The sequence below is a fragment of the Canis aureus genome, chromosome 1 (assembly GCF_053574225.1).
Source record: "Canis aureus isolate CA01 chromosome 1, VMU_Caureus_v.1.0, whole genome shotgun sequence".
NCBI lineage: Eukaryota > Metazoa > Chordata > Mammalia > Carnivora > Canidae > Canis > Canis aureus.
Window position 1 is genome coordinate 118172131 of NC_135611.1, and position 27225 is coordinate 118199355.

General features: G+C 58.8%; 1 protein-coding gene and 1 long non-coding RNA gene across 6 annotated transcripts; one reads left to right on the forward strand and one right to left on the reverse strand.

Moving 5' to 3' along the window:
- Window positions 1-1545: 1545 nt before the first annotated feature.
- GRAMD1A (GRAM domain containing 1A) lies at window positions 1546-24012 on the reverse strand. Of its 5 annotated transcripts, XM_077855165.1 has the most exons (20): window positions 20327-20349; window positions 15607-15654; window positions 14471-14681; window positions 14362-14382; window positions 13862-13946; window positions 13645-13748; window positions 13476-13571; window positions 12680-12760; window positions 9541-9653; window positions 9221-9371; window positions 8527-8725; window positions 7479-7622; window positions 5615-5733; window positions 5390-5532; window positions 4719-4822; window positions 4462-4635; window positions 4284-4371; window positions 3246-3353; window positions 3042-3180; window positions 1546-2012 (listed from the first exon to the last, which is right to left on the reverse strand). In XM_077855165.1, exons 1-20 carry the CDS (start codon window positions 20332-20334, stop codon window positions 1920-1922), a joined length of 2229 nt encoding a protein of 742 aa, XP_077711291.1. In that variant the 5' UTR covers window positions 20335-20349; the 3' UTR covers window positions 1546-1919. The 5 variants fall into 5 exon arrangements, with proteins under 5 accessions (XP_077711291.1, XP_077711287.1, XP_077711276.1 ...); XM_077855161.1 differs by lacking the exons at window positions 15607-15654; window positions 20327-20349 and adding an exon at window positions 23732-24012 and having other exon boundaries at window positions 3042-3162; XM_077855150.1 differs by lacking the exons at window positions 15607-15654; window positions 20327-20349 and adding an exon at window positions 23732-24012.
- Window positions 20716-26776, forward strand: LOC144287825 (uncharacterized). The gene is made up of 2 exons (XR_013355579.1): window positions 20716-21272; window positions 21552-26776. It is a non-coding gene; the product is annotated as an uncharacterized LOC144287825 (long non-coding RNA).
- Window positions 26777-27225: the final 449 nt, after the last annotated feature.

Consider the following 27225-nt stretch of genomic DNA (forward strand, 5'->3'; position numbering starts at 1 on the left):
GGGCTCTCAGGACCAGGGTGGGAGTGAGTTTTGGCTGGCTGCTCAAGTCCTGGCCTCCAGTTATGGGTAGGGTGAAGTTCCAGATTGCCCGCCACCCCCTGGCCCAGACCCGCTGAGCAAGAGGAACCAGGGTGTGTGACAGGCTCGGGGCAGAGGAACAGGAAGCCAGGGACAATGGACACCTCTGTGGTCTGGGCCTCTCTGCCAACACCTCCTGGGCTGTGAAATTGCCCTGCAGAAAATAACTCCCTTGCCGTACCAGGCCCTCCCCTGGGCAGCAAGTGACGGGCAGAGGCAGTGAGCACAGGCCTGAGGCACTGGGCGAGGGCACCTACTCACAGCCCTACAAGCTGGTGTTCACTGAGCACCTACTATGGGCTTGGTGCTCTTCTAAGCACTTTCCTAATATTAACTGTAATTCTTTCTATAGGGCGGGTGTTACCATTATTGCCAATTAACAGGTATGGGAAACTGAGGCGTAGGGTGGCTAACTTGCCATGATCACACAGCTAGAGGAGAGGCTGTGCCACTTGTGGTCCTTCCTGCCTCCATCCAACCCCTCTGTCCAGTCCTCTGTCCCAAGCCATCAGTTGAGAAGTTTCTTCCAGCCTGACCGGGACATGTCAAAGGTCTCTCCTGACCTCTCACTCACTCTGGAACCAGACCAGGGCTGAGAGGGAGACCTGGGTTTGACCAGGACCAGACACCTGGCCTCCTCATTGGTAAGACAGGAGTCCAGATGGCCTCAACCCAGACAGGCCATTGTAGGGTCCTGCAGGGGACAGGACCTTGCATTTAAATGTGGAGAAGCAGGGACCAGGCCCGCGGCTGTTGTCTTCCTGCAGAGTGGCCTCAGACATGTGCCCATCTGCCTACCGCATCTCAGGGGGTCAGGGTGAGACTTAAATGAACACCAGGCCTTGGCACAGAGCCTGGTACACACTTGGTGCTTACTACAGCACTTACTCCCCCCCACCCCAATTTTTCCATGGTAAGAGTAAGCTTAGTTGAACACTTACTCTGTGCCAGGCCCTGTTACGAGTAGCCACATCTATTAACTCATCTCTCGTAAGAGTGCCTGGCAAAGGGAGATCCTAGGAACTTGATGGAAGTGCAGACTCTCAGCCCACCCCAGACCTGCTGACTCTGAACCCCGGGGGGTGGGGAGGGTCTGGAAGTCTGTTTTTCAACAAGCCCTCGGGGAGACTGTGCGGCAGCTCAAGTTGGAGAACCATTCACTTCTAAGAACCCCGGAGACAGGTGCCACTCTTACGCCCATTGCACAGAAGGGGAAACCAAAGCTCAGAAGGGTTGACCCCAGTTGCATGATTGCTAAGGGTCAGGGGATTTGAACCCAGGCCTCCAGGCACCTAAGTCTGTCCTCACAGCCCCAGCACGGGACCCTGATGACGCAAAGCTCGTGGAAGATGCTGGAGAGTCCCAGATCGTGTTAATGACTCAGCCCCTGAAAATGGACAGATTCCCCCCCTTCAGCACAACCGGAGGCTCCCGCCCGCTCCTAGGGACCCCACAGGCACAGCCACAGCCATTTCCAACCCTTTATTGGGGCTCTGTCACCCCAAATAAATATAATACATTAAACCCAGAGCTGAGGGAATCGTGCACCCCAGAGGCACCCCCCACAACCCCAGCTGGGCAAAATAAGTTAGCGGAAGGGGCCTGCCGTAGGCCGGGCCAGCTCCCTGGCTGGGCAGGCGATGGCAGCTGGACTCGCACACGCTGGTCTAAAGTGCATCTCGGTTCTGTGGTCCCCATGTCTGCGTGGTCCCTGGCTGGGCCTCTGGGAGGGGTGGGCGGGAGGCTCCCGGCGCTCACACCGTGCCAGCAGTGGCCGCCGAGGCTCTGTGTCCATCTGTCCACTGGGGGGGGGGGTTGGCCGCAGGGCTGGGTGTCTGCCCTCAGGAGAAGCTGTCATCGGGCCGTGGCTGGGAGTCGAAGGGGGGATCTGAGACAGTGATGCCTTGATGCAGCTTCTCCAGCGAGAACTTCATCTGGGAGGAAGGAAAGGGCAGGGTGGGGGGTGAGCACCCATAGGGGTTCCTGCAGTTGAGGACCTGGGGAGAGACCTGAGGGGCCCTGCCCCCTGCCAAGGTCAGCCGGGGACAACAGGGGAGCCTACTGCACCCAGTGTAACTTCTAAGTTGCGGCCGATGGGAGGAGCCCAGATGGCCCAGGTTCCAGTCACAGCCCTGCTACGCACTGGATGGTCTTGGGCAAGCCCCTCCCCTGCCCCGGTCCCTCAGCTGAAAGGTGGGTCAGTCACAGCCCTGCTCCACAGGGTTAGCTCCGGTTCTGACGGGCAAACATGTAGCACCTGGCACACGGGAAGGCCATTCTCATTCCCCACTGGGTGACCTTGGGCACGTCTGAACTTCTCAGACCTTAGCATCCCTATCTGCTGGACGGCGGGTAACAAGAGCATCCCTCTCACGGGCTGGCCTCGAGGGGCAAATCAGTTGGTCCTTTTAGCCCAGAGAACAGCCCGGCTCAATCTGTCTGTGGTGAACCAATACGAGAAGCTGACTCTGTGCCCTTGGCAATTTAGGAGAGGAAAATCATCAGAATTTCTCTTAACATGGGGAGGCCCTGCCATCCCTCTGAGGGATGGGACCCCAGCCTTAACCCCGCCTGCCCCCAGCCGCTGTCACCGGTTCAGCGATGGACGCGTGAGCCCAGCAGCTGGTGAGAATGAGCTCTTTCCTTTTCAGGTCAGCCTGGAGCTGCTGCTATTGCCTCGGTCAGGGGTGGGAGGGGAGGATGCCCCAAAACAAAGCCAACTCTGGGGGTGAGCAGAGTCAAGAGATGGCGTGGGGGTGGCTGGACTCAGCCATCCCTGAAGTCACACACCGTGGACACTCTTCCTCCAATGAGAGCCGATTCTTTCTTCCATTTTTCCAGCAACCCTGGGAGCTGGGGACTATGAATGGCTTCCTCGTTTTACAGAGGAAGAAACTGAGGCCCAAATGTATCTACCACACGTTGGGATCTGAACACGGGGCCCTGCAGCCCCAGAGCCTCACCTCGTCTAGAAGCTCCACGGAAGCCCGCAGGATCTGCCTCCACTTGTGCACCTCGACGCTGTGGAACTGCTTCTGCAGGGCTAGGATCTCCGCCCACTCCGTGGCCGTCTGGGGGAACTTGCTGGAAGGGAAGCAGGGCCTGAGCAGGGCCGTGGCCTCTCTGGACCTGCCCGAGTTCCCATCCCCTGCAGGCCATCTACTCACCCCTTGGCCAGGGCCAGACTGTGCCAGGACTCGAAGGTGTGGGCCGTCCTCTCCAGGGACCAGAGACGGTAAAAGAGCAAGACATTGAGGGCGATGAGGACGATGAGGCTGAGGGCAGGGGTCAGAGGTCAGAGTCAGGACACAGATGCTCTCGTAAGTCGGTACCCACACAACCACACCTTGAAGGGGCACCACAATCACCTCCCTTCTCAGAGGACAAGGCTGACTTAGAGAGGGTGACAGACCAGAAGCAGCAGCAAAGTCAAGGGGTCAAATCCAGGCCCATCTGACACCCCCGCCCTCAACTGCCACAGCAGGCCGCCTTGCCGGGAGAGCTGGGGGCTCAGGTAGGGACAAGGGGCTGCAGCTGGGGGTTGAGGTGAGAAGTGAGGGGGGTGCAGGATGCAGGGCCCTACCTCACACAGATCCTGCGGAAGCAGCAACGGAAAGACAAGGAGGTGAGAGCCGCCCAGCCATGAGAGCCCCCCCAGTGCCCCCCAGCACGCCAGGCAGCCCCTCTCTGGCCAGTGCTGGAAAACGGAGGCCCAGAGGGGCTGAGTGAGTGACCTCTGCTTCCCCAGGAAGCCTCCCCCAGCCTCCCCGGCCCGGCCCTGACCCCTAGCTCTCTGGCCTGGCGTCAGGTCTGTTAGTCACTACTGTCCCCAGTGTCACCCAAGTGAGGGTCGGGCACAGAAGACAGGATTGAGATGTGTAAGTGACAGCGCTTCTTTTCCATTGCTCTCCCGGTTCACCTCATTCCACCTCCTTTGGGCGTCAGCTCCCCCAGAAAGCCCTCCTTGCCCCCTGGGTGAGGTCAGGCCCCCCTCCGACCTCCCAGAGCCCCCAGGGTCCCCCTCTCCCAGCGGGACAGACTTCTCCACAACAAACGGAGCGGTACAGTCATCTCCGCTAGGCCACGGGGTGAGCCCACGCTCTGGCTTCAGCAGACGCTGGGAGAGGCCAGGCACCTGCCGAGGTCACACAGCCAGAACGCAGACCCGGGCCTGTCCGACCCCAAAGCCCGGGCCCCTTACTCACACAATGCTGATGAGAACCAGGGCGCTGGGGATGCCCGCCCCGGGGCCCTGGTCCACGGATGGTTCCGAGAAGCGCGAGCTGAGGGAACCTGATGGGGAGCACCAAGGAGTCAGACCCGTCCCAGCACACCCACAGCCCCCGCTCCTCCGCCTGCCCTGCCCCGGCCTCAGGGACACACCCGAGGTGTGCATGCCAGCCCGGGCACAGGGGTCGGGGTCCGGGTGCTGGGGCCCGTCGCCGTGACCCCTCCAGCTCAGGGGCCGCTTGCGCCTCCTCAGGCCTGACAGCAATCCTCGGGCATCCTTCCCGCCTTCCTCCAGGGACAGCTTCTCGGCTTTGGCAAGCTCTCGCTCTGTGGACACAAGGGAGGCCTCCGCATGGCTGGACCTAGCCGGGCCACGACCCCGTCCCCGCCCTGGCCGACCTGTCCCCTACCCAGGTGGTGGAAGTAATCCTCAATGCCGCTCCAAGAGTTCTTCTCAATGAGTGACTTCACGAGGCTCCAGGGCTGCTTCCGGTAGCGGATCTCGGAGGACACTCTGGGGTTGGGGGGACAGGGTGAGGGGATCAGGGTCTGACTCCAACCATTCCAAGCGGGTGCTTTCCGTCCATCCATTCAGAGAGGGCCCCTGGTCCCCCACAGACAAACAAGCACCCCTTGGCAAGTGTCCCAGCCTCAGCAATGCCCTCCCACGCCAGCAGCGGAGCCTGCACCTCGCCCCGGACTCTTCCGTCACGCTGCTGTGCCCCAGCTCCACCCGGGGTCCCTGAGACAGCTCTCCACGTCCCAAACGTGAGCTCCTGATCTTCCCCCAAACCCATTCCTCCCCACCTTCCCCCTCCCGGGCAGTGGCAGCCCAGGCCAGACACCTCCGGTTTGCTGTCCCCCCGCTGTCGGGAACAGCACCAGGCACAGAGCACAGCCTCCAGAGCGGACAACAGCTGACCCGAGTCCCTGCGCTCTGCCTTCTACTGTTCCGAGGTCAGAGGCCTCGGGGCCCAACACGTGCGCTCCTCTGCAGGGTGCAAGCAACTGACTTGGGCTGGGGAGAGCGGGGCAGGGACCCCGGGACCCCCAGAGCGCCAGGCGAGGGGCCGCTACCCACCGGAGCCGGGCCTTGTTCCGGGCAAGGCCCAGGATGCAGTAGCGGTGGGCAGTGTAGAAGTAGTCCTGGTACGGGATGCCCTGTGTCAGCACCTCCGAGTCCACCACACAGCCGCCCGCCTGGGGGCCACGCCGGAACAGTGTCTGCGGAGACCAGGGTGCGGGGGTGAGGGCCGCTCCACCCGGGCCGTGCCCCCCACCCCGCCAGCCCCTCTGCCTGGCCCACCTGTGTCTCCACCACCGACGCGCTCTTGGGGCCCAGGGGGTTGCTGATGGGAATGGTATACGTCAGCACTCGGCGCTGGTGGCACTTGTTGTCCCCACTCCAGGGACTCAAGGTCACATCTGCAAGAGGGAGGAACACAATGAGGAGACCATTCTCCAGTCTTCTGCCCGCAGGCCGTGGGAAAGAACTCCAGTTCTCTGGGGACTCGCCCCCAAACCTGCCCTGCTTCCGCACCCCCACCGCGTGTCTGGCCCACCTTCCTTCTGGACACCCTAAAACTACAGGTGTTGGGAATACTCAGAGCTGGGACCTCTCTCTTCCCTACATTCGTCACCCACCCATCCTGGGGCCATCTCGTCCGCTCCTGCAGCCTCAGTTTCCCTCTCTGTACCCGTCCTGGCTTCTCCCTTAAGCCTTCGACCTAGGATCCTGTGACCTCCTGAACACCTTCCCCTTGAAGTTCCCCAGACATCTCATACCCACCAGCTCCCCCACTGGTCTCGGCATTCCCCTAAACCTCCCTTCCTCTCGGGGTCCCGTCGCAGGGGTAGCCCCCCACACACACCCTCCAGGCTTCCCCAGAGCCCTGGGCCCTGCCCTGGACACTCCCTCCCGTGTGTTCACTTGACCTCCTGAGCGTGGCTCCTGGTTCAGCCCATCCCTGCCTGCCCAGGGTCCCACTCCGCCCCCCCGCCCGAGTTTCTGGCGCCAGTCTCCACTGAGGTCCAGGCGTAGCTTCTTAAAGCCAAGCCTGCCCCTGCCCCCAACCTGCCTAGAACACTCCATGGCTCTCCAGGGACCCGGACAGAATTTGAGTTCCTCAATCTGATGTGCCAGTCCTTCTAGGACGTACGCATGGAACCCCAGGCACGGTCTCACTCATCCTGCAGGGGGTTCTACGGGGTTCATTTCCACCCACATCGATAAAGAAACAGGAAGGGATCCCTGGGTGGCGCAGCGGTTTGGCGCCTGCCTTTGGCCCAGGGTGCGATCCTGGAGACCCAGGATCGAATCCCACATCGGGCTCCCGGTGCATGGAGCCTGCTTCTCCCTCTGCCTGTGTCTCTGCCTCTCTCTCTCTCTCTGTGTGTGTGTGTGTGTGACTATCATAAATAAATTTTTAAAAAATTAAAAAAAAAAAAAAAAAAAGAAACAGGAAGACTAGCATCTGACTCGCCCCTCGCTGCTTGACGCTCTTCCACAGCCTACTGAGCTCTTCGCCTGGTCCCACGGGAACCCTTCCACATCCCTGGCGCTGTGGCTTCACCTCGCCACACCAGCCACAGAGGCCCGGCCTCAAGGGATCCTCCCAGGGTCCGCCCCTGGCCTCAGGGCCTTTGCAGGTGCCCCGCTGGCCGCCCGGGTTTCCCCTCGTCTCCTTCCCTTTCCCCAGAAGAGTTCCTCCTTCAGGCCTCGTGGTTCCAATCTCACATCCTTCCATCCATCCTTCCATCCTTGTCTGTGACCTGACAGCCCTCTGACGTGCAGAGTCCCAGCCCGCCCGTGACTTGCGCTTCTCTAGATTCTCGAACTCATCTGCCCCGGCCTCTGCAGCAAGTGTGTGATCGCGAGCTTGGGCTTATTAAACGCTCCCGACCTACCGCTGTTCGAGGCTCGTTTCTAGTATCAACTCAGAGTTCTCGGAGGCCGCAGACAGGGCAGGGACTATCATCACACCCCTAACGTACAGATGAGGAAACTGAGGCAGAAAGGCTCAGAGTCCTGCCCGAGGCACTCAGCTAGCTGCGAGGCAGAGGGGTGAGGTCTCCGGGATGTGGCAGCCGCACCAACGCGCAGGGCGATGCCGGCCAGGCCCAGCGTCCTCCCCGCACCCCCGCCCCCGTCACCTGGGGGCCCCCCCGACCTGTGAACTTGCACTGCTGCAGGAAGCCCTGCAGGAAGGGCGAGTCTGAGAAGAGCATCTGCTGCAGCCGCTCTGCACCCACGTGGAAGACGGAGTTGATGAGGAGGCGGCCGGAGAGGTCGGGAAGCAGGGCGGCCAGGTCAGCTGGGGGGCGAGAGGGGCGCTGGATGGTGCATCCCCCCCAGGGCAGCTCCCCGGTCTCCCCCTGGCGACTGCCCCTCTGCACCCTGGCCTCCCGGGCTGGGGGTGCTGGGGGCGGGCGCTGCCCCGGAGCGCAGCTTGGCCCCCTTCTGCCACACGGGTGGCTTTGGGAGGGCCTTGCCCCAGGCTCAGCCAGAGCCACCGCGATTGGTTCACGCGGGACACACGCCCAGGGCACCCCGCCCCGTGACCCTGGCCCACACTGATGGGCCCGGGGGTGGGCCTGTGCTCCAAGCTGGGCCAATCAGAGCCCAGAGAGCTCGGGGTGCGGCCCATGGGAGAAGCTCAGAAGCTCGCTCTCTCCCTGCTAGGCTAGGCCGAGGGGGGCCAGGGGTGCCAAGGGGGCCCGGGCTGGGGCTCCTGGGCCCCCGCGAGAATACAGGCTTCCTGAGAAGGAAGTTGGCACAGGAAAAACGGACACAATAGTAACAAGAGCCACCGCTCAGTGGGCTGAGCACTGCTCGCATATTAACTCCTTTCATTCTCTTAACGGGACCCTGTGGTCCTTAAGGTCTCTTAGCAGGGACCCTATGAAGTGGGTATTAGTATCGCTGCCCCCATTTTTCAGATGAGGAGGATGAGGAGTTAAACAGCCTCCCCAAGTCCCACGGCAGTGTGGCCGGCACTGGGCCCCTGGCTGGGGATCCGGCTTCAGCCTGCGCTCCTCTCCATCCCTGCGCTGCCTGCCCGGCGGAGCTCAGGACAGGTGGCTGCCTCGCCATCTGAATGCCCTACCCGCCCGCCCCTGGAGCTTCCAGTCCCCCGAGCCAGTGAACCCCTTGCTAACGCCAGCCTGGGTGAGGCTGGTCACGGGTAACCCACGGGGAGGACGGGGCCGCCCCCTCACCTTCCTCCCCTGTGGACGAGGAGGAGTTACTGGTGTCTGTCAACACTTCCTCACTGGGCAGGAGATCCAAGGGGCCCAGGGAGGCGGGCCCGTTGGGCGGGGCAGGCTCTGTGCTTGGGGGTTCAGCCACCGGGGTCACTGTCTGGCTGGAGGAGGCGTCTGGCTGGCTGTCTGTCTGCTCCTCCTTGTCCTCCTCTGCCTGCGGAGAAAGGCTCCATCCAGCCCCGTCCCACCCCCATTCCAGCCCGAGGCCCCCGTGCACCCACACTGGCCAGACGGATTTGTAGGAAAACCAACGCTGGGGGGGCGTGCTGCAAGGGGCCCTGGGGCTGCCCAGATGAGGGCCCCTTTCGGCCCCACCAGGGTGCCTGGTGCCTGGGTGCCTCTCCTGCCCACCCATCCTTCCATGCCTCCATGCCTCATCTGTCTTTGTCCATCCACCCTTCCATCCTCCCATCCATCCAAGTCTTGCTTCTTCTGTCTCAGAGTCTTTTCCTGTCTTCTGCCCTTCTGCCTCTCTCTCTCTCTCATTCCTTACCCCATCCCTCTGTCCATCTCCTCCCTTACCCCTCCAACCCCCTCTTCTCTGGCCCTCTGGCTGCCCCCTCTCCATCCTGCCGCCCCCCCCCGCCCCGGTCTGTCCCTCTCCCTGACAGCACTCCCCATCCTCCTCTGTCCCCCATCCTGGGCTCACCACGTGGTCTGCATCACTGCTGGCCCGGGAAAGGTTGGGGGTGAGGCGGCCACGGCGCGAACCCACAGGGCTCGGCTCCTGGCTGTTGTCGGCTGCCCCCGAGGGGGTGATGTCACTCAGGGCAATCACATCTCCCACTTCCTTGGGGCTCCTGCGGGGAAAGGGGAGGGTTTGGGATCACCGTACCTTTGAACCCCACACACCCTCCTGGTCTCCCAGGCTGGACACCCACCTCGGTCCACCCAGGACTCCAAAAGCTCTGCACACAGCCCCTACGGTCTCCCCCGACCCCAGGAACCAGCCACCAACCTCTGACTCACCCCAGACCGTTCAGCTGCAAGGGGCAGACATAGTCCTCATCCTCACTGGTGAGGCCCAGCTCTGAGCCGTAGCACTGATGCACCAAGTGCCAGAGCTCGCGGGGACTCAGCGTCTGGGCAAGCAGGACATGGGGTTGGCCTCCACTTCACTAGGCCAGAGCCCTTCCATCCCTGTCCCCACTAGCCGCCACCCGCCCCCCCCCCGCCCCCCACCCACTCCCTGGGCTCTGCATCCCTGTGGTGTCCACGAGAGGGCAGCACAGTCTCCAGTCCCAGCCCTCACCCAACCCTGCTCCATTCCCCATCACCAGGAGTCAGGGTGCTCAGGACATTCCCCTTAGGTCCTCACAAGAGGTTAGCATTTCCAGGTGTACAGAGGAGAAGATGAGGGAGGCCCAGGGAGGGGGGGGACATGTGTCTGAGGTTCCACAAGTGGAATAGCTCAGGGATTCAAGCCCAGCCCGACTCCAGAGCCAGGGCTCCCACCCATCCCTGCTGTGCTGCCCCTGTTTTCCCGAGAGTTCCTGGCCAGAGTAGCTGAAGGCTATAATGGAGGAGCATCGTGGAGGAGTAATAACAGTAGCAGGGGAGCCAACCACTGAGCTGTTTCCAAGTGCCAGGCCTTCCTCTAACTCCAACCCATGGGCACACTCACTGAATCTTCCAAAACAATTCTATAAAGTGCTAACATGGTCATTTTAAGGCACAGAGGTGCTCAAGTGGCAGTGGTGAGGTGTGACCCAGGTGGGGGGTGGGGCATGCTGCTCTAGATCTTGGAGCTAACCACTGGGCAAGCTGCCTCATGAGAGCTGACATGACTGAGCACTTAACTCTGCACCCAGGTCTGGGGGCTATGAAGTAGGAAAGTCCCTGTCTGATGGGGTTCAGTTACTTGCTCCAGGTGGCTCAGCTCCTCAGTGATGGAGCTGGAACTCCAACCCCAGTGGTCTGGCTCCAGGGACTGACCTCGGATGCCTCCTCTGCCTGTACCCTCCTTGGAGGTTCTGACTCTGCACTGTCCCTCTCTCGGGCTCCTGTCTGGCACTTTCGCCCCCCAGGATGGGCATGGCTGGCACTGCCCGCAAGAGGACAGGACATGAGCACAGCACAGCTGGAGGGGCAGGTTTGGCCTTCTGAGGCCAGCAGTAAAGACATCATGCCATGCCTACCTGACATCTATCCTCCCTCCCTCACTCACAGCAGAAACTCAATTTGTTTGGGGCGAAACTCTTCCCCAGCCCTAGAGATAAATTATAACTGGTTTACACCAATTTTTCCATCTTTTCCTTTTTTTTTTTTTTTTTCCATCTTTTCCTTTGCAACTGAGGGTGATTATGCTACCTGGTTCTAGCCAAAGAAACGCAAAGAAAAATTGGTCTAAAGGGGGCTTTCCCTCTCTGATAAAGGAAGGTCCCCTTTCTACCCACCTATTTTCTCCTTCACGTTTGGGACACTTATGTGAGGGAGGGCATGAAGCCTTTGGCCATAGCCACCATCTTGCAACACGAGGCAACAAGCATGTGGACAAAACATCAATATGTAGAAGGGAGACAGTGTGGGAGAATAAACAAGAGGTGGGGTCCTTATGACATGGGGGGAGCCCTCAAACCCACCCTGGATTGCCTGCCTCCAGACCTCTGGTTAGAGGAGCATCAGTATGATACAGACCCTACGGGCCACGGGTCAGAACCCCACCCTTGCTGAAAACTCTCATGACCACGGGCAAGGCTACCCCTCCATGTTTCACTGGTGAAACATAAGGGTGGTTGTGAAGATAAAGTGAACCAATGCATGTAATGCTCAGAGCAGGGGCTGGCACCCAGGAGCACCCTAAGTATTAGCTATTATTAGGATTCATGGAGTAATTCAGGATCTGTTTGCTTCAAACATGTGTGGTTGAGTTTTCAGTGACTTGCAGCCGACTGTATCCTACTTAGTAAACTCACGCAAACACAGTGGGCAAGGCAGGAGAGCCTGCAGGCTAGCACACCGTAGACCCTGGGAATGCACAGAGTCTAAAAGCCCTTACTCAAAACCTCTGGGGCAAGACATATGTCAAAATTAAGAAGTCTGGGGTTTTAAGAAAGATAATACAGCACCTATACGGTATGTAGTAATATGGTCCCAACAATGATGAATGTGCTATATTCAGTAACCAGTGTAACATATACCACAGGTTCTCCAAGTATGGTCCAAGGAGGATTTCTGGGGGTCCCCAAACCCTCTCTGGAGATCCACAACATCAAAATTATTTTCATAAGTACGGTCAGTGTTACTGCCAGTGTCAGACGCTACTTGCCTTTTTCACTTTTATTCTCACACTAGTATATGGTGGAATTTTCCAGAGGCTACGTGACATGTGATGCTGTCTTTTTCTGGTGGCTAATGCAGCGTGTGCTCGTGTATTCCCATGTTTAAGAGTTTTCCCCAGTTTCAATTTCTGATCCAGTAAACACTGGTAGATATAACCCACTTAACCAAAGGTTCTTTGGAGTCTACAATCATTTAGAGTATAAAGGGTTCCTGTAGCTACACAGTTTGAGAATCATTGGCTGAATATGCTCTCGGATAGAAACCATAACTTCATGTTGAATTACGATTATGTCTAAGCTTTACCCCAGTCATCCACGTTAACATTTTTTGTCCTGAGGCGTATGGACAGTCAGTCACGTGGAGATAAATGTAGCCTGTGCTGTACAGGAAGCACGTGCAGCCATTCAAGTTCACTTAAATAAAATTAAAGGTGCTGATCTTCAACCCACCCGCTTTTCAAGAGTTCAGTAGGCGCAGATGATCAGGGGCTGCTGTATGCAGACAGCATGGATGGAGAATGCTTTCATCATGGCAGAAAGTTCTATTAGCCAGTGTGGACGTAGACCATAAACAGCCACGTTAGCTCAGGTCAGATTTTGCTACCACACACACAGAGGCACCCCCTCACTGTCAGAGCATTTTTGATTTGTGGAGGTGAATTAAGGGACCACGGCGAGGTGTACGCATGGGCAGGGCCTGGCGCTAGAGCTGCTGGCGGCCCCCTGACGGGTCTATGCCCACGGAGGGGAGCCAAGGGGCCTCCAGTTCTGGCGCCCCCGGTGCCATGAATCCCCGCAGCCCCCCATCCGTTCGCATCCAGACCTACCTTTTCAAGCAGCGCGTTCTGCCACAGGCGAAAGATGAGGAGGAAGCAGCGGTCCCGGGCCCCGAAGGAGGTGAAGAAATGCTGCAGGAGAGAGATTGGGGCGTGAGGGGGCGGAGAACAGGCAGGGCCAGAGGGAGGGGAGGCTCCATCGCCATCCACACTTTGTGCCCCGATCTCCATCCTGATGTATCCACTCCTGCATCCCTTCATTCCCGCCCCAGAATGTTCATCCTGTGAGTCCCCGTGATGAGGAGACGACCCCTGGCCCTGCCCCCAGACGGGCTGTGAGGGGGCTGCCCAGGGCACTCTCCCGGTCTCCTTCGACCAGCGGGGGTGGTCACCTAGTCCACATCTGGCCAATAAAACACAACGGGAAGTCTGCTGTGAAGTCTCCCCACCACTCCCTTCTCCCTTCCTGTCTGAGTCACTGGTGTCAGGCAGCCGTCTTGGGACCACGAGGCAACAATCATCAGGACAGAACGGACAGTCAGGGCAGGCTTCCAAGGAGAGGGGATGCCTGAGTTGACAGATTTATGGGAGGGAGGAATTTTACTATAGATATTACCCCCGAGCAGCTGCATGAGGGGACAGACCAGGGGACTGAGACGAGGGGCTGCTGTCGGGGGTCCAGGTCAGAGGTGGTGGGAGCCTCGGCCAGGCCAGCGGGGTGGCGGGGAAAGAAAGAGAAAGCGAGGGATCTGAGAGCTCGGGGTGCAGAACAAACAGGGCTCGGGGTGGGAGGGACGGCTAGGACCAGTGACCCCAGCCCCCCACTCCCCCCAGGCCCTCGGCGCACCTTCTCGCTCTCAGTGCAGATCTGGATGGCATTGGGGATCAGCTTGGCTGTCTTCTCCTTCTTCAGGCACGTCACTTCCTTCAGTTGGATGGAAATCTGAAGACGAGAGGCCCGGTCAGAGGAGGCCCGGCCCGGCCCCTCCTGGTCCCCCCAACCCCCGCCGGCTCACTGTGGTTTCCCAGCGGAAGATGTTGCTGTAGAAGCAGATCCAGTTCTCAGAGAGGTAGAGGCGGCCCTGGAGGAGGATCTCGCGCTGCAAGGCACAGGAGTAATCTGAGGTGGCCGAGGGGAGAGACAGCAGACACCCGAGTCACACACACGGCCCACGGCCAGGGCGGGCGGGCGAGGCGGGGGGACGGGGACTGGGACCGGGCGGCAGGGCTCACCCACGATGAGGCGTTCGGCCTCTGGGAGTTTGCTGAACAGCTTCCGGAAGTCCTCGTTCCGCTGTTTGTACGTGGGGCTCAGCATCTGGGGGAGGTTGGGAGGGAAGAACCCGGAGGGGGGCTCGCACCCCTGCTCCCGCCCCACAAAGTGCCCGGCAGCCCCTCAGCCCCCCGCCAGCTCTCTGAGGTCTCCTGGGGCCCGGCTCCCGCCCGGCTGCCGCTGCCCCCAACACAGGACTAACGGTGACCGCGGTGCACACAAGCCGGTCCCTGCGCCACCCACCCACCAGCATCACGGGCTCTCAGCGGGTGTCCCCTTTGCCTTGTAAGGCTGGGACAGTTTCCCGGGACACGGGCCCGGAGAAGTTAAGCAATCACTCGAGGTCCCACAGGAAGCAAGCAGCAGCTCAGGGTGGGACCCTAGGGCCGCCGACCGCAGCACCCAATCCCCCGGCCCCCTCCCTCTCCCTGCTCCGGCAAGACCCCTGCCCAACACTTACGCTGTACCAGCTCTGCATCTTCTGCAAGAGAAAGGAGCAGAGTCAGAACGAAACCCTAAACTCCCCTGCCCTCCCACCCGTCTCCCCAGCCCGCGGGGCTTGTGGCAACCTTGCTATTGCGGATGAAGTTCCGGCTGCCCAGGCTCTGGGTGCTGGGTGTCCCAGGCCCCCCACCCTTCTCTGAGGAGCTGTCTGACCCCTTCTCCACCATGGTGCCCGGTTCAGGCTCAGGCGGGGGCCGGCTTGAGGGCAAGAGCTGCAGCCGCTTCCGGAGAGACGGGGAGCTGCTTGGAGTGCTCCGGCCGGAATGGGGGGTGGTGCTGGGGGAGAAGAGAAAGAGGGACATGGGGGGGGACAGGCTAGGTGTGGGGACAGGCCTTGTTGGGAGGCCCACACAGCAGCCCATCGACCCCCACCTACCCTCTCGCCTCCACCTCTAGCAGCAGGACCCAGTGAGCGAGCAGTTCCCTAATTCCCTGCACCCCAGTGACTTCATCTGTGACCCACGGGTGATAAATAAGTGTCCTCATCTGCTTGTTTGGGCACTTAAAGGAATCAATAGGCATAAGTGCTTCTAGTCGCCCCTGGCATATAGTGAGCTCTCAAGGACACCTGCCATTTTTAAAATTATTAATTCATTTATGAATATTTTTTGAGTAGCCCCTTCCTACTCAGTTGCTTGAGCTAAAAAACCTAAGCATCTGCTTAATTTTTTTGTTTGCTCTTCCTTTCTAACCTGGTAGCCAGTCCCACCTGCTCTATCTCCAAAATCTATTTCCGTCATTTCTATTACACCCCTTTCCCCTGCTCCAGCGCCCCGGCCCGGCCTCCATCCTCCCCTGCTGGACATCCCAGCAGCCTCTCCCTGGGCTCCCTGTCCCCATCCCCGCCCCCCTGCAGTATGTTCCCCACCCGGAGCCACAGGGAGCCTGGGAACCCACTCAGGCTCAGGCCAGGGCCTGCTGGCTCAGAGCCCCTCCTGGCTACACTGCATTCCAGGTAAAGGCCAAATCCTCACCCTGTCACCCAAGGCTCTGGGGTGGCCTGTCCACATCCTCCATTTCAGCCACCCCAGCTTCCTTTTGTCCCTGAGCTCACCAACTGCATTCCCACGTCGAGACCTCTGCACTTCTGTTCCCTCTGCCTGGAATGTCCTTCCGCAGCCCAGCCCAACAGGCTGTCTCGCTTGGCTCAACGTTCCCCTTCCCCTGGGGACCCAGCCCACGAGGCCCACCTCACACTAACCTCAGCTCATCCTGTTGGCCTGTTGATTTGGCCCACTGTGGCCTCCGACTGTGGATTAAGGAAGTTTTAGTTACCACCTTGTCCCCGGCACCCAAAACTGTACCCAGGAGTGAACTCCCAACAAACACCGGAGGCTACACGAGTGATCTGTGCGCCGGCGAGAGCGGGAGCGGCAGAGGGACACCTGCTGGCCCTGTACCAAGACTCGCCCTCGGATTCCCTAGTCCTCGGGCAACCCCGTGCACGTGACAGTATCGCCATCCTGCTTCCCAGAGGAAGCAGCTGGGACCCGAGGCAGCAACCACTTGTCCCAGGACGCAGTGGTTTAGGTCAGGGCAGGGCTCTACCCCGGGGGCCTCCATCTACTCTGGGGTGGAGGTGAGTCCCCGGACGGCTCGGGGCTCCTCAAACTTCCCTCTCTCGCCTCCAAGCTTCAGCACAGGCTATTCCCTCACTGCAGACTGTCCTTGGCCTTCTTCGCCTAGCGAATTCGTGTGCGTCCTCCAGGACGCTTGCCCTCCACCCCTGCCTCCCGGACAGAGCCTCCCTGTGGGCCCCGGGCAGCTCGCACCCTGTCCCTAACCACTCTGCCACCACTCTCTGCCTCTGCTTCCCCATCCCAGCCCTGACTACTTCTGGGCTGTCGCTTGTCCGACGACAGCTCCACTTCCCCCACAGGTCTGTGAGCTCCCCAATGGCAAGCCTTGGTGTTGTCTTGGTCACTGCTCTGTCCCCGGTATTGCTCAGGACAGGACCCAGGGTGGGCATTCATGTCACACTTGTGAAATGAGTTTGTAGAATAAAATAAGTAAATAAATGGTGGTGACCCGGGCCACAGCCATTCCCCCTGGACTACTGCAGCTGCTTCTCTCAGGTCTCCCTGACACCCTTCCCCGGCTCTGCTCCCCACCTGTGGCCAGAGGGGAACTATGAACACCTGAGTCAGGCTGGGGACCCTCCCCCGAGCTGCACCTGCCTCCAGCTAAAAGCCTGGGGCTGGACCCTCTCACCAACCCCTTGCTCACTCTTCCCCAGCCCCTGCCTTGGCTGTTCACCTCCCAAACGCCCTTCCTCCCAGATGTCCAGAGGACTCTCTCGCCTCCTTCACATCAGGGTTCAGTGGACACTTCTCTAAATCGGCTTCCTCTCTATTTAACCCACACTCCCCACCTCTCAATCGCTCTCCCTCATCCTTTTCCACATCAGCACTTCCCCCGCTCGACTTTCTGTAATGTCTCTCCCCACCCTCCGCAGGGAAGGGGCTGCTCCAGGAGCATTTGCTCTTGTGGGCTGAGAACCTGGAATCAATTAGGTGTGAGCTTTGCCCAGCCCTCGGCAACCCCCAGCCGCTCACTCCCTGCGTGACTTTGGGCAAGTGTCTGCACCTGGGCCTCATTTTCTGCCTGACTGTAATGGCAATAACAGCATCCGCCTCACAGGGTTGTCTGGGGGGGACAGTGAGGTAATAATACACAGATGATCCTTGAACAACATGGGTTTGAACTGCGTGGGTCCACTTCTACGGGAACTTTATCCAATAAATACGGTACCATATTGTAAACGTATTTTCTTTGTGATTTTAATAGTTTTATTTTTCCAGATGGCTTTATTGTAAGAATATAGTATATGATACAGAGAGTATCCTCCCCCCAAAAAATATGTTAATCAACTGTTTATGTCATCAGCAAAGCTTTTGGTCAACAGCAAACTGTTAGTAGCTAAGTTCTGGGGGAGTTAAAAGTCACACACCAGTTTTCACTGCACGGCAGCTCCGCGTCCCTCACCCCCACGTTGTTCAATGTCAACTGCACGGAAAGCCCAGCACGTGGAAGGCCCCCTGGTTTGATTAACCGGGGCCGTCGGACAACGGAGGACAAGGCCCCGCCACTGCCCCTGTGTTCAAGATGCAAAAGCGACCCTGACAGGTATCACACCAACACCTCGCCTGGGGCTCAGAGCCCGAGCTGACCCCAAGCTCCATCATTCGCTCACTAAATACTCATTAACCGCGCGTGAGCAAAGCGGATACCATCCACCTGCAGGGACCTGACACCCCAGCTGGGGAACAGGGACGATGCGCAAGAGAACGTGTAAATGGAGATGCGGACCTCAGACACTGGTCATTGCTATAAAGCGGCCCGAGCAGCGTGGGCAGACCCGGAACCCCTGGGACCCGCTGCAGACCTCCAGACTCTGAACCTGGGGGCGGGCCCGGGAGGCTGAAGCACGTTCAAGTTTAAGGGCCAAGGAAACAAAGGAAGGCTAAGTGGGCACAGGGCACACCTGAGCTGAGCCCCAGGACCAAGAGCAGCTCTGCCAAAGGACAGGGGAAGACTGTTTTAGGGACAGGGGCTTGCAGTTCAGGGACAGGACTGAGCCTGGCAGGCCTGAGGAGTGAGGTGGGCAGCGGGGTAGGGGAAGGCAGACAGGAGGGCACAGGCCCCCCTCCGGCCCTGTAGCCCTGGTCAGGAGTTTGGGTTTCACCCTGAGGGCACTGGTGAGCTACAGAAGGGTTCTGAAGGAGGAGGTGACCACATTCCCCACCCCACCCCCACCTCATCATCTCACCTCTCTGGGCTAAAATGCAGACCTGTCCTACTCTCCCACAGCCACAGGTCTAGGGGAGGGTTGCCTAAGGACAGGCCCCATAACACACAGACAGGGCAGGGTTCCTGCTCCCAGATAGTGCTCCTCTGTAGGAGGAAGAGGAAGTGCCAGAGAGCGGCACAGCCCTGAGGCTGCCCAAGCAGGCAGGCTGCGGCACAGGGAAGGGAGGGGCCGGTTGTGGCTGAGGACCGTTATGGGGGGCAGGGACTCGGAAGAAAACAGGGTTTTGCCACCGCAGACACCTCTCTTGGGACTTCCTGGGCCTAACCAGGCCCAGCGCTCCCTCTGGTCAAAGAGGGCAGCTGCACACCTACATGTGTACTAAAGGGAAACGTGGTGTGGGTTGCACACAGCCAGTATCACAGGCAAACGGTACTTCCCCCACTGTTACAAGTCCCCCCCCCCACTCCATCCCCACACAGCGGTGGTATCGCGGGTGTGCTACTCTCACACGCAGAGCCACAGAGTTCTAGCATAATTACAAGTATGCTACAGCCCCAAGGTCCCAGAGGTTACACGCACATGCCTGTCCACGCTGCACACATGCAGCTGCAGCGGGTCACGGAAACCACAGAAAGCTCCACAAAATTCCATTCACACGTATGGCCACAAGAAGGTCTCAGAGAAGAGGTGAAAGCAAATCATGTTCCAGAGGGAGAGCCATACAACTAAAAGAGCGGCCACAGAGGAACTCAGCCAACGCAGGTACAAGGTAGGTAAACTTAAGCCAGGCCTCCTGGTGTTCACCACCTGGCGGGGAAGACCTAGTGAAGGCCTGCTCTGATGTGGCAAGCGACGGAGGCGTCAGCTGTTGTGGCCGCGGGAGAACCTGGACGCTCACAGAGCCATGAAGGAAGGACCCAGGAGGTCATGGACACATCTTAACACAGTGGCCCGGTATTGAAATAATGCGTGGGACATGCTTTATAAACTCCCACAGAGGAGGAGTGTCAGTCGTTACTGTTCCAAAGAGTCAAGGGTCTCAGGAAAGAAGGAAAAAACGTCCCGGGCCCACTAGGAGCCACAAGGGATCTCTCTCCCTCTTGCTTTCACACTCACAAAAGCCCTGAGGGGCTCAGCTGCGCGCGCGCACACACACACACACACAGAAGCCCAGGCACATACAAAACTGTCATGTATGGATACACACAGGAACTTTCACACACAGATGTAATCGGAAGTAAATTACAGGCACAACCCCAGGGGGTTCCAGCCATATCCGCCAGGCCCCAGACACAGTGTCACAGATGCACGCACGCAGGTAACTAACTTAAATTTGCACCAGGCACGAATGTGTTCCAAGGTAAATTACAGAGACGGACGGTAAGAGCTGTTAACACCACGTATACACACCAAGTCACAACTGGACACACAGGCAACTTAGTGACACCTTAGAGCCACCGATGGAAACAGAGGTAATTTTTTCAGACGTGCACACACAGCCAGGGAGGATTACAGCTGCCTGTGCACTAGGAGACCTAGACACATGCATACACACACCAAAGCCACAACCAGACATGCATGGTCTGATGGGATGGGATAACACATCCACGCTTCTACAGCCGTGGAAGGTCACAGACACACACACGCAGGGCCCCCAGACACAGGCAGAGTCGCAACCAAACCTCCTCAAGGAATTTACAGTAACACATGGAGTCACAGATGGAGTTTGACGTAAATTACACACGCGGCCAGACAGGATGCACAGCGGGAACACAGACACGCACACACACACTTCCAAGACACCTACAATTCACACTCGAAAACGTTCGCGGCCCAGACGGGGGGTGGGAGCTCAATCCCGGCCCAGCACCCGGAATTCAGGCCGAGGCCAGGCGGCCACGAGCCCCCCCGCAGCAGCTCCCGCGGACGAGGCGGCCCCGAGGGGGCCCGGGCCGGGAGGCGGCTGCGCCCCGGCCTGCCCCGGGCTCCGTGGCCTGGGCGCGGGCAGCGGGGGTCGTGCGCGCCGCCGAGCACCCGGAGCCCCGCCCGCCCGCCGCGGCCCGCTAGGCCGGCGCCCTCCCCGCAGGCCCGCGCCCCCCGCCCCGCCCCCACCCCAGCGCCGAGCGCCGAGCCCCGGCCCCGCCGCGCCGCCCTCCCGCCCGGTCCTTACTCGAACATGGATGCGGCGGCGGGCGCGCCGGCCTCAGGGCAGGGCCGGCCGAGCGGGGCTGGGCTGAGCTGGGCGTCCCCGCGGGGCACCTGCCGGGCCTGCCGAGGCCGCCGCCCGCCGCCCGCCGCGCGCCGCCCGCACAAAGGCCGGAGCCGGAGCCGCGGGAGCCGCCGCAGCGTCAGCGCAGCCCCCGCCCCGCCCCGCCCCGCCCCCGCCCCGCCGCGTCACGGCGCCGCCCCCGCCCGCGCGGGAAGGGGGGCTGCGCGGCGCCCGGGAGGGCCCTGGGTCCGGGGGCGGGGGGCGGGGCCCAGCCCCGAGCGGCGAGCGAGTTAGAGACGCGGGGCCGGGGCGGGGCGGGGGGGGGCGGTTAGAGACCCGGGGCCGCCCGAGACGCCGAAACGCGAGAGAGGAAGGGGCCAGAGCCGGAGCCCGAGACGGACGGAGGCGGGAGCGAGCCGAGGAGACGGAAGCCCAGCACGAGGCCCGGGCACGGGCTGCGCCCCCTCCGCGTCCCGGAGCGGGTCTGCGGCCCAGCGCGCCCCCGAGGGCGGGACGGAGGTTGTGGGGGGCGAGGCGGGGGCTGCGAGCCCCGAGGAAGCGCCGCCGGCGGGAATGGGGCGCGGCCCGGAGGCCGCCTCCGCCCTCGCAGCGGTTTCCACACCCCGCAGGGCTGGACCCAAGGAGCCCTCCCGGGCCCTCAGCCGAGCTGGGACCTTGGGCGCGTCACCCCCGCCCCGGCGGCCCCACCGCCTGGCGCTAAAGGGCTTTCCCACGGGACGGCGCGGGGTGGCGGCGGCAGCCCCCCTGCAGCTGGGGAAGCCCCGTCTCGCGGCCGGGAAGGGACTTGGCCCAGGTCGCGCCCGGGGTAGGCCGCGGAGCTGGACGCCCCCCCCGCGGGGGCTCAGGGTCGGTGTGGACTGTGGACGCGAGCCTGAAACGCCGGAATGTGAGCCCCGCCCCAGTCCCGGCTCGTTACCCCCGCGCCGAGACGCCCCCCGCCCCTCCCCACGGCATGGGCATGCTGTCCCCACCTCTTAGAGAAACGCCATTCCTATCCCTCTCCCCACCTTTGCAGCACCCCCGCCCCCCAGAAACCCCACTCCACTTCTCCGTTCTGGGGGACGGCGGGCCCCAAACTCCATCTTTCCAGACCCCTCTGTTTCCCTCACAACCACATCCAAAGTCTCAGCAATCCGTGTACGTTCCACCCCTAAAATCTCTCCAGGATCTAAACTTTTGGCCCCCACTGCCCCCTGTGCTGGACACCACGACAGCGACTTGACTGCTTCTCTGCCTCCTGCAGTCAGTCTGCGCCCCACCTGCAGCCAGAAGGAACCTAGGAACCCCTGAGTTAGGTCAGGGCCCTCCTGCCTCCCAGCCCTCAGGTGGCTCCATCTCAAGCCAGGTAAAAGCCAAGTCCTCACCTACTTGGTCCAGGGGGCTCTAGTGTGGCCCTCGACCCCATTCTGGCTTCCCCTCCTCCCTGTCCCCTTTTTGCATTCCCTTGGGCCGCCCAGCCTCCCTGCTGTTCCTCTAACTCACCAGACACATTCCCGCCCCTGGGACTTTGAGCTTGGGGTTCCCTCTGCATAGAAGTCCTCTGGGGCCTTAGAGAGGCCCTGCTGCCGTCATCTCCCTCCCCTCACAGTTCTCTTGTCTCCATACAGACGACCCTTGAACAACATGGGTTTGAACTGTGTGGGTCCATCTATACACGGATTTTTTTTTTTTTAACAATTCAGTACTGCACATGTATTTTGTCTTCTGTATGATTTTCTTAGAAACGTTTTCTTTTCTCTGGCTTACTTTATTGTGTATAATACAGATAACATACAAAATATGTGTTAACACCTATTTAGGTTTAACACACGTTTGTGTTACAGGTAAGCTTTCCGGCCAACAGTAGGCTAATAGCTGTTAATAACAGCTAAGTTAATTTTTTATTTTTTATCTTTTTTATTTATTTTTTAACAGCTGAGTTTAGAGTCAAAAGTCACACTTGGATTTCTGACTGCACGTGTGTGTGGGGGGGTCCGTGCCTCCTAACCCCCACGTCGCTCAAGGGTCAACTGTACTTCTCTTTGCCTGTTTCCTGTTTTGAAATACTTGTAGAATTTTAATTAGAGAATATTTCTTTCAAACAGGAAAGAAAGAAAATGGTCAGCCCCACCACCCATATCCAACAGATGTGGACATTTCGCCATTTTCATTTCAGATCTTTTTTTTTTTTTCTTTTTTAAAACAAACTTTTCCAGGCACAAAGGCCCAATTCCCGATCCCTCCTCTCTCTGCTCCTGCCCCCAAGATACCCACCGCCCTGAAGCCGGTGTGGGTGCCTGCTGTGCACTTTTCCATTCAGGATGCAGCCACCACAATATACCCTATTGTTGGATGTCTTTTAAAAGATACACAACTAGGCTCCTACTGTATCATTTTGCAACTTATGTTTCTACATCATCATTATTTGCTGAGGCTTCTCCACTCTGATATACAGAGCCCTATTTCATAAACCTTAACTCTTATCTGGTGTCCATTGTTGGAAGAAACCCTGGACCTGGATATTTCTATTCAGGGCTAGTATGATTCTTTCTTTCCCCCTGCAGCCTCGAACCTTCGACTCCTGTCTCCTTGTGCCAGAGGCAGCATTTCTTTGCAGAAGTTTTGCTTACATGTTGTTGTGGGGTTTTTTTGAGATTTTATTTATTTATTCATGAGAGACACACACACAGAGAGAGAGAGAGGCAGAGACACAGGCAGAGGGAGAAGCAGGACGGGGAGCCTGGTGCAGGACTCGATCCCGGGACCCCAGGATCACGTGCTGAGCCAAAGGCAGACGCTCAACCTCTGAGCTGCCCAAGTGTCCCCATTTCTTTGTTCTTTTCTTTCTTTCTTTTTTTCTTTTATCCCTTTTTTTCTTCCCATGAACTGCAGCAAGACGTACCTTCTACACTGGCCTCTAGTACAATATATGTAATATATATGTGACATGTAGAAATATATGTAATGTCACAAAAGTCAGGAAACCACCCTTATTCACTACCTCATACACTGTATTTTCAATTCTATCCTATTTCTGTTTGGAAAAAATGCTGATCGCAACACACTACTTTGGTTTCATGGCCCTTAAAGGGTCACGATGCAGTCTGTAAACCCCTGGGTGTGCCCAAGGGGTGTCCCCCTCCTCCCTAAGGAGGCCTCGCTCAGGAAAGCAGAGAGCTCGGAGCCACTTGTCCCAGCGCACGTTCCCAGTTGCCTCTTTCTCCTTCTGCGTCTCCTTCACAACTGCCCGTCAGGCCCCACTGCAGCTGCCCTCCAGCTCCCGCACCTGGACGGCGTCAGCCACCCTCAAGCATGAGTCCCTAGAGAGGGAGAGCACCTCATTTTTTGCCCCGACCCCCGGCTGACCTGTCCCGGGGTCGACTCTCCGGGTCTGGGGTCCTCGGCAGCTGTAGGCGCTGGGGGGTTGGGGTGCCAGGGGGTGACTCTCCGTCACTGCATGGTGTTATGTGAATGGAGGGCACCTCCAGAAGCCTCCAGGGCTCAAGGGCCAGGCCGTCCGCCCTGCGACCCTGTGGGGGCTGGCTCTGCCACTCGGCTGGGGGCCCTGATGCGCCCGGGTCGCCCCCCTCGGCTGATGGGGGCCAAGGTGGCTGGGGCAGTTGCTGGGCCATGGCGGGGAGGGCTCCACCTGCTGGTCCGGGGCCTTGGATAACGGCACAGTCTCTGGGGGAGAAAAAGAGAGGTGAAGGGGGAGGCCCCCCTCCAGCCCCGCCCCTCACCACGGCTCCACCGCTCCCCTGAGGGTCAGGGCCATCTGGTCCCCTTGTGCCCCTGACTGAGACTCAGTTTCCTCTCCTGGAAACTGGGGATCCTAGTGCCCACGTCCTCCGGCGGCTGGGCGGCGTCAGAGCGCCCTGGCAGGTGGGGGGCCCGGCCCAGCGCCCGCACATGCTAAGTGCTCGGGAACAGATCTCGCCCCTGGGTTGGGGGTTCGTCTGAGCGCTCACGATGGGGCCAGGCCCCGGGGTTCCTGCGCACCAGCGGCCCTCGCTCCCTTCCACACACACCAGGCCAGGAAGGAGCCAGGCCTGAGGGGCCCCGGGGAGACGGTCCGGGATTTCCCTTCCCTGTTTGCCCAGCAATCGCCTCTCCCAAAGCAAACAGAGGGAGGGTGGCCGCTGGGGCCTCCTCAGCTGGGAGGAAGCCAGGCTCTTTCTCCACCGTGGCCGTCATATTACAGGCCACCTGGGTCAGGGGACATCAAATCAGTGTCTGTCCACACAGCAGAACGCAGAAAGGGCTGCCCAGGGAATAGGGAAGGGGGACCCGGGGGACCCGGGGGACCCAGAGAGGGCTTCCCCTGGCTTGTGGAAGGGACCCTGACCCTGACCGGCCAGGCCCGGGCCCGGGCCCCAGGCTCATTCCCAGGCACCCCAACATCCATACCTTATGGTTTCCTCTGCCTTCTGTCCCTACAGGGTTCGGACTTCCAGGGTAAGGACAGGAGACCAGGCCCGTCCCTGCCCCCAGGAGTCCTGGCTGGACCAAAGAGTCACAACCTTGCGGCCAGAATAGCATGTCCGGCTGGAGTCGTGTTCCCCTCTGACCAGCTGTTCCTGGGAGAAGAGATGGAGTGGGGGTGGGGGCGCCCACACCGCACGGGAGGCTGAAGTCAGCCCTCTTGCCTGTCCCCTCTTGACCACCCTAGGTCTCTACTGGCCCATCTCTCCTGTTGCTCAGCCTCCAGCCACGATGCAGCTTCTGTCCGTCCCCACCATTCCCCCAGAACTGCTCCTCCAAGCCCAGGGTCACCCCCAAGTGACCAAACCTGGGACACTTTCTAGTCCTCCTCATCCTTCCCTGCTCCTAGAAGCCACAACCTGGGAGACCCGTCTTCCTTCTGGGAGGTTCTCTCTGCCTCTGAGATGCCCCAGTTTCTGGCTCTCCCCCTACCCCACTGGCAGCACCAGCTCAGCTTTCTGTGCGCAACTCTCTCCCCTACTTGGTCTGTGTGGGAACTGGTAACCCCATGGCTTAGGTCTGGGCACTTTTCTCTTACTTTCCCATTTTTATCACATAATGATTGACACATACTAAAAAGTGTCTGTGTCATAGACTTGAGTTATAAAGCATGACAATAAGGTGAACCCCATAGCCCCCCACCCAATTTGGGTGCATCACTGGTGAGTACCCCTGTGACTGCCCTGCGCCCTGCCCACGCCACCCCACTTCCCTTCCAGAACTCTCCATCACCTCTCACTTGACAGTTATCATTCCCTCGCGTTGTTAACAGCTTGTAAACATCACAGGGGCATGCAGCCCCTCAACAATATATTTTTAGTTCTGCTGCTTCCGAGCTTTACACGAACCATACCATGTGTCATCTGTGACTTGCTTCTCTCGCCCAACATGATTTCTCAGGCTCAGCCACAGGGGTGGTGACACTTCATCTAATCCTGCGACTACCCTCCCTTCCGTTGTGGGAATACAGCACAATTGGTTTATCCAACTTCCTGCCCATGGACAGCAGGTTGTTTCTGGTTTTCTGCTCTGATGAGTAAAGCTGCCCTGAAAGGTCCCCGGGTGCGTTTCTGGGGTAACTCTCGGGCTAGCCAGCGTCCCCCTGATTGCCTGGCCCTCCATGCCTCCCTGTGCATGTTCACCTCCGAGCACTCAGGTCGGTTCTATGACCTTCTGTCCAGCCCTGGGTCTATAAGACGTCGCCTTCATCACTTTAGGGTTACGGTTAAGTCTTGATGTCTGAGGAGCAAGGCCTCCTCCTTTGTTCCTCTTCCACCACAGTCAGCTCATCAAGCCCCAAGGAGAAAAAAAAATCAACAAAAGGAATTTGCTTGTTACGTTATACCCAACAACTGGTATCTTTGAATACCGAGTTTTCCGAAACTCTCCAAGTATTTGGGTAGGGGTTCACGTCACTCTCTGGGGGTTTAGGAATTTTTCTTAATTGTGGCAAAATATACATAAAAGGTACCATCTCAGCCATTTCTAGGGACACAGTTCAGCAGCGTCAGGTATACTCAGTGCTGTTGTGTGTACGCATCACCACCTGTGTTTAGGTACTTTTGAGAAATGATTTTCCTTGTAAATTTCTTTCCTATCTTTTTTCCCAGTTTTATTGAGAAATAATTGACACTTGTCACTGTGTAACTTAAGATGTACGGCATGATGGTTTGACATATATTGTGAAATGAATAACACAATAGACTCCGCTAATGTCCTCCTGCCCGTGGAGAGACATTAAAAAGAAAAGAGGGGCGCCTGGGTGGTTCCATCGGTTGAGTGTCCACTTCGGCTCAGGTCGGGATTTCAGGGTCCTGGGATCAGCCCTTCATCGAGCCCTGCATTGGGTTCCATGCTTCATGCTCAATGGGGAGTCTGTTTCTCCCTCCTCCTCCCCCTTCCCTTGCTTGTGTTCTCTCTCTCTCTCTCTCTCTCCCTCTCAAATAAATAAATCTTAAAAGGAAAATAATTTTCTCCTTGTGGTGAGAACTCTTAGGACCTACTCTCTTAAAACCTTCCTGTCCATCACACAGCGAGTTAACTATGGTCATCACGTTGTACGTCGCATCTCTAGCACATAGTTGTCTGATAACTGAATTTTTTACCTATGGACTCCTTCCTCCAATTCTCCCTCCCTCCCACTTTCATATCATTTGCTAGATTTTTCCTTTGGAATTTCATGTTTATAAATGATCCTTTTGTGACAGATAACACAAAGGAAAAGGCATAAAATATATGTGTGGCTTAAGGGGCACCTGGGTGGCTCAGCTGGGTAAGCATACGACTCTTGATTTCAGCTCAGGTCATGACCTCAGGGTCCTGGGATCAAGCCCGTTGTTGGGCTCCATGCTGGGCGTGGAGCCTGCTTGAGATTCTCT